Below are 12127 nucleotides of genomic sequence, written 5' to 3' on the forward strand. Positions count from 1 at the left end.
TGAGACAGAACTCGGTCAAACGGCGGCACTCGGCAAGCCTTCGTGTCTGGACTCAACCTTTTCTGCACCAGGAATTATTTTGAGACCCCAAGATAAGCCTGCCTCCTTTATAAGTTTAGTCAAATCTCTATGCAAGAGTTTGCTGTGTTTGAATAATATAGCTGAGAAGAAAAAAAAGAGGTTAGTACCACAGTGAGAATAGTGAGAACTGAAAAAGCCTTTTGTGTGACACACAAGCTGTAAGGCGACGATCGGGTTCACTTCCTGGAGGCGTTGCTGTGTGCTTGCTGTAACAGAACGCTCTGCTTGTCATGACATGATGACTTGGAAGAGCGCTAACACACATGCCCTACATTCAAGCCAGTCAGGCCTGCATGCATGTGCATGCGTATGTGTGTGTGTATAAGAGAGAAACCAACCCAACCTGTGACATTCAACTATCTGCAAAAAAGGGGAAATTCTTTCAGAAAAGAAACACTCCTAGTAACACTTTCCTCTCTGTCTGCAGGACACCATTTACATACAGACGGTCAACTGTGCAGGACAAAGGTTCTGCATTTTCATAGTTGCGTTTTAACACACTGATCACCTCTGTAAAATCTTAATACTTTTTTTTTTTAAATATTTATTTACATGGCTGGTTTAAGCAGATGACATGTCACATGCACAAGCTGTATCAAAAGCAGGATTTTCCCACAAGATCTGTAGCGGCTCACGGTGTCTAAATGTGTACACAAGTTTAAACGCAAGTCGGCACAGCTCGAGTTGTGACAACATGCTTTTAAATCAAGAACATACATTTGACTCAGGGTAATGGGGGTGTGTTAAGTATTTGAGTTCCCAGAGAAGGGAGTGGCTTGAACCACACGAAGATAGAACTTATCTCGCTTCCACCGCCGCCACCATCTTAACGGCTAACGCTTTCTCAGCCCTTAATGGTGGCGTTGCGCGTGACACGGAACACTATGTGCTGATGCAGAGCTACAGGACTGTCTGCATACTCACCTGTGTACATTCTGTAAATCTGATCAAACATTTCATTGCTTCTATTTTAGAGCTAAAAGCTTGAACGTATTTGCCGTTTTATAATCTGAAGGTTTTCATTTGACATTACAAAGGCTTTACATTCGAACTCTGGTGGAATAAGATTCCACAGACGTGTCTGGTGAGTAACGCTATTCAGTGACGACTCTGAATAATTCACAGAAGATGAGTGAGCGAGTCTTGGGATAGATCACAGAGACGGGAGTGACTCGATTCGCACATGGACGTCACACCTTGTGTCAACACGTTTTTTTAGACTTGGCTTTAGATCAGTTTATATACAGACGCAGCGATTAAATCTATAACATTGTATTAGAACACAGTAACCACAGTTCTGAGAAGGTAATCATTAACGTTACAGTAATCACTTACATTAACAAGCTAGCTTGTTGCCAAGCAACACGCTAATGTCAGTTGTTGTTGCTGTGTTGTGATTTCAGTCCAAAGTATCGCATAAAAGTTTGAAGGTCAATATAGTGGAACAGAAACGGTTGTCGCTCGGAGCGGTGATTTTAAAAGTACGCTTAAAGACGGTAATGAGCTTCAAATGCTCAGAAAGGGCAAACAAAAAAGAGATGCTTTGGTTTTCTCCCCATAGTTTGAGAAATAATACTGATACAACTTAGAAAATGACAGTAACCATGCACCATGAACACAGCATTAGCTAATAAAGGCCTGCACAAGTGACACCCAACACTTTATATCCAGAGTTTCTACAGCATTACTCGGTACACGCTTGCGTGCCATTGCACATCTTGCCTTTTCACTACATCCGTAAACAAAGCCCTCCTTCAGCCAAAAATATGTAACTGCATGGTCGAGAATATTTGCTTCCTGTGTGCATGGCAGTTGTACGTATTATTTTTGTAAAAGTGCATCGGTGTAACAGTGACCGCAAACTTTCATCAGAGCGCAAGCAAAAAAAAAAAATGGAACTATGAATTCATCTATGGGAAAGATTACTAAAAAGTCCCTGTTTTTTCCCCTCCCCAAAGGCAAAAACATGTTTACTTTGCTCCAGAAAAAGCACAAATAACCACGATTACTGAGAATCAGGCCATGATGAAATGAGCGCATAAAGAAAGACGAGGGCTGGTGTTTAATCACAGATAGCGATCACTGAGAGCAATAGCACTAGCTTCACTATCGGGTTAATTAACGGAGAGCTACAAATCTTTCAATGTGTGTCACTGTGACTCAGTCCTGTGCTAAGGGTGCAATCAGCGCACACGCACACACACACACACACACAGTCTCTCTCTGGAGACCAGTGTACAAACACACAGCCACATTCACAGGTGCCAAAGTACAAAACCATGGATCAGGCCATTTAAAACGCTGAGAGAAGCTTCTAGTTCTTCTTTATCCGTTTCAGCTGATAAACGAACTGCAAAAAGGTCACGACTGTTCTCTTCGGTGCGACACAATATAATGTTCTCTGGCCTATTTAAACACTTTGGGGAGAAAAAAACACTGATGTTGCACATAGTGTTAGAAAGTGGGGAAAAATAACTCCTGCTAATAAATGCTGCGATATATGAGACGTTATAATAGAGATATCATTTCTCTTAATTGGTGTGGAGGAAGAGGGCGTGGCTAGAAATGACATGCAAGTCGTGTACACATTATGGTGGAAAAATGCTCGGAAGACGAGTTGGCCGATGCCGCAATTGATTAATTACCTGCTAACAAAGTCGGGAATAAAAAACTGGCTGTAACGAAGCTCATTACACAATCTGATGTATTGCTCCGTGATAAGCCAGAGCTGACAAACCTATTGAATTCTTGAACAGCAATGTTCTGGTGATAAACAACAGGGACAACACATCTGCCTTCATATCTTGCGAGTGGAGACATTCGTGGCTTTATCTGATCGGCAGCACAGACGAGAGGAGATAAGCTGCATCTGAAAGCGATGCTGTGTTTCTTATTGCTGCATGTTACTAAAGTTCGATATATGATACAAAACAGAAGAAGGAAAAAAAGAAAAGAACAAAGACATATTACACAACATGTTTTTGTTTTTTAATGTAGACAGGAGACTATTAATGATTCTGAAGCTCACCCGAAGCCTAGGAAGACTACTTTGTTGTAAACAGCTATTGACGTGGATTGACGTCACTTATTGAGATCGAGGGTTGAGGAAAGACGAAATTCTGCATTACGTCTGAACTTGAATCGAATGCAGCATACATGGCTCATAAATCGCTTCGGGGGGAAAAGAGAGAGGAGTGGAGCAGTTTCTTTTGGCTGAAGGGACAGAAATTTATAGCTATTATAGTTTTTGTTCCCCTTCTTTCCTAGGAATGGACAATAAGAAAAAAGCATGTGTACAACACTATTATTTCTTGTCCAGTGCCACACAAATGAGGATGAGTTCCACGTCTTTGGTTCCTTAATAAATTCATTTTAAACTTTAAAATGTTTATATTATGTTTCTATACTTCTGTAAAGCTGCTTTGAGACAATGTGAATTGTTTAAAGCGCTAAATTGAATTAAAACAATTTCCGCATTGTGACTGTTAACAGAAAATTGTTAAAACACTCACGATTCTCGCATTATCAATAGTGAATTGCCACGTTGTCCTGCGAATATATATAAACTGTAAGTATTAAAACTCTTCAAAACATTTCAGACATTCCCTTCTTTTCGATGCCGACCTAACACGAAGAGGAGCAAGCGGGACTTTTGAACTCAATGTGCTTGTGTGGCCTTCACCACTGAGGCGTGCTGGGGGAACGAAACCTCATGCTGAAGTGATCCAGATCACCGTCTACTCAAACAATCCCACACGGTCGTGAGAAACGCTGCACGGTCGGTGTGTGTATGCGAAGCAGGGCACAGCCTGAAGCATGAAACCATCTCTACTTCGTGCAACGTTTTTTGAGTCTTAAACAGACACATGGCGAGTTGGGTGGACACGTGCTTCAGAAGGTTTGGGGAATTCTGTGAGAACTGTGTTGCTTTTAATCAGGACTTACGCTCGTGTTATCAGCAGGCACGAGACAATACACTTAGGTCACGATACGAGACACATCTTGATATGTTTACTTTGTATAAACAAAACCAGTAAAATATCAATAAAATGTATTTTTCGAAATACAAATCAGGGTTTATAATATATGGTGTGACCTTCCTCTATTATTAACATTATCTGAATCTTTATTAGTGGCATAAACAAATAACAGACTGTATTAACAGACTCACATACAATACACGTCATGATGCTGATTGTGCAGCACACAATGAAACAAGGCTGTGTGTAAGAACAGTCAGTTATAATAGTGAAACAGAAATACTGAGACTTCAGAGAACCGAAATGATTCACTGCAATATTTTGTATCTCAATATACAAAGAATCATTCAGGACAAATCATGAATTCATAAGCAGAGTGTCCTGACATGTTTAAGTGACCTGAAAAGTCAAAAAAATAAAAACAAATAAGTAGTACAACTAGCGCTAGCTAACTATCAATCACAATGACATACAGGCTAAATTCCAAATAACAGGCAGACTTTTTTGTAATTTATTCGTTTATTTTTAACCAAACGTGTCTATCGTCTATGCAAATCTCGTTCAAGACACAAAGTCAGCAAGTCGATAGCCAAAGTTTGGTTGCATGGTGCGACGTTTCCTCTTCGATGTTAATTTTTAGGATGTATTCTCAACTCCGAGCTGAACTGACACAGAAACAAGACAATTTAATTGAGCTTATCTAAACTTCTCTGGCTAACACATCCCATGTCAGACTGCTTATTTAATCCCGTTACTGGTTTTGTACACAATGCAGTGACGGGTTGCTGAAACCACGTGCCCTCGAGCGGACACACGGCACCTTGACGGAGAAGCCGAACGAGAGGAATGTACCAAACATACGAGCAAACAAATCGCTGAGTGTGTACACAAAACAAAGCGTCAAACAAAACAACCAGAGCGGATTGATAACGTCGTCTTGTGGTTCTTCAGCGTATTGCACATTTCCAGTCCGCCAAACATTTGGCTTCAGGTTGTTACATAAGATTTTGGGTGTGACTACATAACAGTCGAGTGAGGTAGGTAACGTTGCAGAAATCAGAATTGCAGCATGAACAAACCAGAGTTGCAAAACTGTCTTGGCAAACTACAAAAAAGAAAAGTCTTTTGGTTAAACTTCCTTAAATTGGACTACAAAAAAGTAACAGCTTTGGTTAGAGAAAAATGAACTGCAATGAAGCAGTGGGTTGTTCAAGCACCACAGACCGAGAATCATAAATGTGTAAGTACCTTAAAGCGCCGGTTCATTTAATTATACACACCATTTCATCTAACATCCATATTATATACACTGCTTGGTCTTGATACTATTTTGGAGCAAAGAAAATCTAATCCCAAAAATGTAATAACGCTGTTTTGGTGATAGATGTATGAAGTTAAACGGTTTCATTTTCTACTACATAATTTATATAGCTACATATTTAAATGCACATTTAAATCTGTTTTGAAGATACTAGAATAAGTCTGACTCTGTCTTACTTGTAAACGTTAGCCTGGTAGCTTCAGTGCCAAATCTCACACAGTGAACCCGTCACGACCGAATGAACAATTTTGAAGGGTAAAAAATATTAACCTTTATTTTGCTTCTTTATTCATACACACAAGGGTGTGAACGAAAATCTAGTTTACCTCCTACACAATTTTGGTTATGGAATCTTTTCAACTATGACACAATCTAAGTTATTGGTGGAATCTCACACACACACACACACACACACACACACACACACACACACACACACACACAAGGTAAGGACACTCGTCTGACCTGTAGTAGCGCGACTGCAGGTAGGTGGAGCACACGGCCTTGGACACGTGGCTGGCCGAGCCAAAGTCGATGACCTTCACACGGTACGGCTGCCTGCGCGGATCCACCAGCATGATGTTCTCAGGTTTGAGATCGGCATGAATCAATCCGAGGCTCTTGAGCTTACGGAGCGCCGTGGCCACCTGCTGCAGCACGGCACGGATCACCTTCAGTGGCAGCGGGCTGAACTTGTTCTGCTTCAGGAAGTCGTATAGGTTCTGCTCGAGCATCTCGAACACCAGGCACGTGTGGTTGCGGTGCTGGAAGCACTCGAAGGCACGTACCAGGTTGTGCTCGTTGCCATTCTCGCTGCTCAGACGTGCCAGGATGCCCACCTCGATCTGACCCTGGCGCGCATATGACGGGTGATTCTTCAGAATCTTCACAGCTACAATGTCGTTGGTGCCACGCTTCCAACACTTCACAACCTGGCCGAACGTTCCACGTCCCAGGAACTCCAGCACCTCGTACGTGTTCTTCATAGAGCACAGAACCTCATGCTGCACAAGCTGGTAGTCCCCATCATTGGCCGCACCCCCTGTGCCAGCCACGTTCTGATTGGAGGGCACCGTGCTGCCCACGTTGCTTTGCAGCATGGCCGGCAACGCCGGATGTTCCTCTACAATCTGCATGGTCCTTGCGCTGCTGCCCTGCTCCTTGTCTTTTTTGCGTTCAAACCCACATCCGTCAAACGTCCCACTGCTCTCCTTCTCCTTTTCCTCTTCCTCTACCTCCTCTTCCTCTCCTACACACCTGTAGGAGGAAAAAATCCCTCTGTGCGGCTCTCCGGGAGCCGCAGTCTGTAACGAATATCCCTCGCCCTCCTGTGCGTGTGTCTTTAAAGATGAGTGAGTGGCTATATTGGTTGGATGCGCGATGCCCAAGTTTACGCCGACCACGTAGGTGCGAGGAGGCTTCTCAAAGGCCTCCACTTTCCTCACGCTGATAAAGGCACTTGTCTGGGGCTGATGCGCATGTGGTGGGCAGACCAAAACCTGTGAGGCCATACCTTAAAAAAAAAAAAAAAAGAGAAACAGATGACTTTAAAACCAGAAAATATTATCGTGATTATACTGCACCACCAAACAGAGGTCCTGGCTCACAGAATAAACTTCTATCAAAAATAAATAAAAATAAATAAAAAATGTGTTGCAAATTATACCTTTGAGATCTAAAAAATGAATTAGAATTAATATGCATGACAAACATTTGCATCCAGAGCAATTAACTGATTAACTGACATCCCTAGCTGATAGGGATTAGACACGCTAAGTTACCCACAAGAGCTTCTTATGCTAGCACAACATATGGCACAAGTCTGGACAGGAGAACACAGACACAACGTCTCAGCAACATGAACAGGGTGGTTATGAAATTCAAAGGCATGTCTGAGAATTTAAAGGAAAGCTAAAGCAGGCATGATGTTTTTGTGGTGGTGTTTTTTTTTTCTTTTTAAATAAGGGCTAGCAGGCACGAGTGGACTGGTAACAACTTGATTCTGGACACACCTGAAAGATCTTTGAATAACTGTAAGACAAAGCCAGGTCAGTTAAATTGTGTGGACAGAGAGCTTGAGCACATGTTAATGGGTCTTTTCTGAAGCCAGGGCAACTTGTCTCTGCTGAAAAGCCTACAGCTAAACGTATTGAGTTACAAGCATCTCTGTTCAACTGCTGCCATAGACAGGTGGCCTCTCACCGATCTCAGAGTTCACAACCACCAGGGTTTAAGAGCAGCAGGAGGAGGAGGAGGAGGAGGAGGGGAGCAGAGTCGAGAAAGACACCTGTTGATGCCGCAGCTGTTTAACGTAAACAACGGGAAATTACCAGAAGCCGTGTCGGCCCGTCAACCAAAAGCAAGCTTAATGAGTGAGAATTTCACCCTCGGGGTCAGAAAGAGTTAGTAAACAAAGTGCTTTGCTTCCACCTTTTGTTACATGGTTCGGTCTTCTGTAAGCACAACAACTTCAGTGATGTTTCCTGATTGGACAAACAGTACACTGCTGATCGTTAATGCAACAGTGCTATTTAAATGCCAATTCGTGTCGTTCCAGCACTAGGATCACACAAAGGTTTCGTAAATGCTGCTTGGTAATAACAAAAACAACAATTATTGCAGACGGATAGTTACAGCTTGGTTAAACTCACACACAATGAGTAGAAATGTATAACTTTGCAATTTATAAACTTTTGTCATTTCACAGTGATCTGAATTCTTAGTTACACCACACTGGACATTCTGTATTCATATTTAATACTCATACTGTCTATATCGTATCACATCGTCTGCATTGTCTTGTAGTCTGTATTATCTTGTCTTGTGTAGTATCACTTTATTTACATCTGTACTTTTGAGAATCACAAACAGCTGGAACCAAATTCCTTGTGCCAATAAACACACTTGGCCAATAAACCTGATTCTGATTCTCTGAATCACACCCAATTACAGACAAACAAATTACAAATATCTGATCCAAGTACAGACGAACACATTTAAAGGTGCTTTCACATACACTGTGTTTATTCTGTAAGCAGATCTCACACAGGTATGGACCAAATCACCTGAGTGCGCGCAAGTGAAGTGCTTTCTGAAAGCTCGGTGTGAAAGCGGTTCGAATCTGAATCGACCTGAATCGGAAGTGCAGCAGACATGCTTGTGCTTTAGGTCTCTGCAGTTCCTTTTCTTTTTTGGTACATAAGCAATTTAAGTAAGCCACAAGCTGAAAAAAACAAAAACAAGCCAAAAAAAGATAGCATGAAAAGAGATTGTGCTCTGGATATCTGGTTCAGAGGTGATTTAAACTAGTTATTTCATAATGAACACCTGACTTTATCTGTGGTGTCTCAGCAACAACAAAGAGGTTGAGATTATTTGTTTTGTTTGTTTCTTAACACACTGAACTAATTCCGGTGTGAACTTAGATTTAGGAAATTCTCTAACCAACTATTTAACACACTACGAAGTCACAGATTAAGCAAATTTCCCTGAATGTTTATCAGAAATCTTTTCACTTCTGAAAGCACAACAGGAAAAAAACAAAAAAAAACTTAAGTGCAATTCACATCTCAACATAAATGCAACAGGTTAATACTAGAGACTTAATATAGGAAAGCAAAAAAAAAAAACTTTGGATTTTTGGAAAGGGAAAAAAAACAGTTAGTATATGAAGAAAAGCTGGAATTAAAATAAAGAGACCATGAGCTCATGTTGATAAAAACTCATTAAACCTATGAAAGTGTTTATACTATTGATAATATTTCCTATTTTTATTTTCAAGGAAGACAAAAAAATAACATTTAAAATTAAAAAATATTAATATAAAAATTTGTGAAATTATATATTGTTTTTTTTTTTTTTTACAAATTTTGACCAAGTTAACAGTTAACTAGTCTTCAGTCTAAGGGCTTGACTAAAAACATTACATCTTGGCTAAACAGTCTAATATTTTTATTCCGAAACCAATTCAAGTTTGCTAATATAAAGTAAAAATAATAATAATAATAATAAAAAGTCAGGATAGTAAATAAACCCAACTTTTTGGTCACCATGGTGAACCAACTTTTTCCCCCATGCACGCGCCACCAACTGTTGACTAGCCCAAACTACTACTAAACTACTAAACTAGCCGTTTTAACCAGGTAAATAATCCATCAGAAACGAGTTTGTCGACGTACCTTCACAGCCAGCGACGGTAGTAGGACAACAGAGACATGTTCGGGGTCTAATATTGAACCCTCAGCAGCCTCTCAACACTCGTTATAAGCTGCCATCTTGTCCTCCTGCTGCTGCTGCTGCTGCTGTTGTTGTTGGTTAAAAACACCGTCATGTCCCTCATGTTGAACTGCTCACAACTCGCCCGTTAAGCCATTCACTCAAACCCGAATAAGTCCACGGTGAAATTAAGAATCTCCTCGTCAACTAGAGCAAGTTTTTCTCCCCATTTCGAGACGGGAAACGTTTTAAAACACCGAAAATCCCTCCGCCGAGAACCTTCTGCTTTCCTGCCTCGCGCACTTTGCTGTAACTTACCAAGGCGCGAGCTGCTGCTCCACAATCAGCTCCTTCCTCTTCTTCGTCGGTCTTCGCGTCATCGCTGGAGGCGGAAGTAACTTCTTTCTAATTCTGAACGGAATCAGAATTAGAAACAGAATCGGTTGAATTTGTTGGAAAAAAAAAAAAACACACAACAAATGGGGGTGTTGTTGTGTTTGGTAAGGATCACTGAACACAATTTAACCAAATACAAAGTATTTATTCCATTTACATTTATTAATGTGTGTGAGTGTTTGAGTGTGTGTGTGAGAGAGAGAGAGAGAGAGAGAGAGAGAGAGAGAGAGAGAGAGAGAGAGAGAGAGAGATTGATTATGACTGGTGTTGTTTATTATAAGTGTTTGTTGCTTTTTTTGGACTCCTTTATCATTTGTAATGTTGCTCCCATTTAAAACAGTTCAGCTCAAGCCCAGCCATTTTTAGGGTCATGACTGAGGACAATGTCCCGTCCACAGACAAGTTGTTTCGTGTTGAGGTTTTGTTCAAACCGACCATCGAAAATACCCTTTGCATCAGCATTACAATGTGGAAGCACTAAAACCAAGCCTGCTTGTTCTGCGCAGGTGTTGTCAGTGAACCAGGGCCCCCTGGCACCATCTCAAGGCCCCCAGTTTGAGAACCACTGGCCTAGACTACATATTCTGAGCAGGTGTTGTCAGTAAACCGGGGGCCCCCGGCACCATCTCAGGGCCCCGTTTGAGAACCACTGGCCTAGACTACTTATTCTGAGCAGGTGTTGTCAGTGAACCAGGGCCCCCTGGCACCATCTCAGGTCCCCCAGTTTGAGAACAACTGACATAGACTACTTGTTCTGAGCAGGTGTTGTCAGTAAACCGGGGCCCCCTGGCACCATCTCAGGGCCCCCAGTTTGAGAACCACTGACCTAGACTACTTTTTCTGAGCAGGTGTTGTCAGTGAACAGGCTGTAAAACTGTTGGCTAAGTTACAGACACTCATGAAAAACTCATGCTGATTATCTGGGAAACTTTCTCTAACAGCAGTTAAAATGTCACTGTTTGTGTCAAACAAGTTGTTAATTTGTTGTAACGTTAAAACAGGAGATCATGACTTACTCTGTGCTCAAAGTGATGCTTGCAGCTCCAGTGGTTTTCTTTGGGTGAACCAGGATGATGAAGAACAATTCCAGGATTTGCTTTTTTTTTTAATTGGTTGTTGCGTTAAATCTTACCCAGATACAATAGTGCTATTTTCTGATTGGCTATTGTGTAGCCTCTTTTTTGATTGGCTGATAAGTGTCAGGCTCGACTAAGAACTCCAGTGGAGACGCGCTTGATTCCTGCCCGGTTTCTAACCAAGCTGGAACGTTTTAAACTGACCTCGGTGTGGTGTAAAGACATGTTTGGATTTCTGAAACATTTCACTATTGCCCGAAAAGTCGAAAATCTAAAATTTGTAGTCTCTTTTAAAAAAACTACATATCCCATAAGACACCGCTGGGAGTTAAGTGGACCAATCAGAGACCGCGTTTACTTCCGGGTCTTCTTTCTAGCCGTTCCACCCGTTTAAACTCCTGGTTTAAAGAATCTAAATTATCTCATTTATATTTGAAACTAATATTTATATATACATATATATTGTTAACAAGACCTTTATGTAGAAGTGGTCATCGTTAAAGATGAGGTTGCTGATAATTAAGTGAAGATTAACAGCAAACTATTATTAGTTCTGTCGGAATGCGGGTGGTTTTTATAACCAGCGTGAGTAGTAATACTGTGTAGTGCGTTACTGCCATCTACTGGCATTGTTAGGTAGCACAGCGGTGATATAAAATATAATTAAGATACATTTAATTATATCATGCAACCGTATTGAAAATATGGAAAAATAACACAATGACTTCTATTACAGAAAAAGAATTAACAAGGTGATTTGAATTTTTTTTTTCTTTTTCATCTGTTTATAGTTCTGTTAATGTTGTGGAAAGTACTTTATAGTAGTTATAAACCCCCTTCCGCCCCCCCAGCCACTGGATAAGGGAATTAGGAACTACAGTTTATAGCTGTTGTAATGTAAGTCACAACAGGAAGTGACTTCCTCTTTATCTTAGCTGTAGATGGATACAAATCATGGCATGTTCATTAATAATAATAAAAAAAAACGTCTTATTGGAAATTTTCTTTTGATTGTTTTTCTATAACCGCTCTCCCTTAAGTGTTTTGCTCTGTACTGA

The 12127-nt window shown here is 40.9% G+C and overlaps 1 protein-coding gene across 2 annotated transcripts in view; it reads right to left on the bottom strand.

Annotated features, from left to right (window-relative positions):
- hipk3a (homeodomain interacting protein kinase 3a) overlaps nucleotides 1-9937 on the bottom strand; it is a 42917-nt gene extending 32980 nt beyond the window's left edge. Inside the window, exons 1-2 of one of the 2 annotated variants that reach the window (XM_060884443.1) lie at nucleotides 9561-9937; nucleotides 5848-6895 (exon numbers count right to left, since the gene is read on the bottom strand). In XM_060884443.1, coding sequence (XP_060740426.1) covers nucleotides 5848-6893 — 1046 coding nt within the window. In that variant the 5' untranslated portion in view covers nucleotides 6894-6895; nucleotides 9561-9937. The remainder of the gene's footprint in view (nucleotides 1-5847; nucleotides 6896-9560) is intronic. The other variant, XM_060884442.1, reaches the window with a different exon arrangement.
- Between the last annotated feature and the right edge of the window lie 2190 nt (nucleotides 9938-12127).

Source organism: Tachysurus vachellii, chromosome 13 (assembly GCF_030014155.1).
Source record: "Tachysurus vachellii isolate PV-2020 chromosome 13, HZAU_Pvac_v1, whole genome shotgun sequence".
NCBI lineage: Eukaryota > Metazoa > Chordata > Actinopteri > Siluriformes > Bagridae > Tachysurus > Tachysurus vachellii.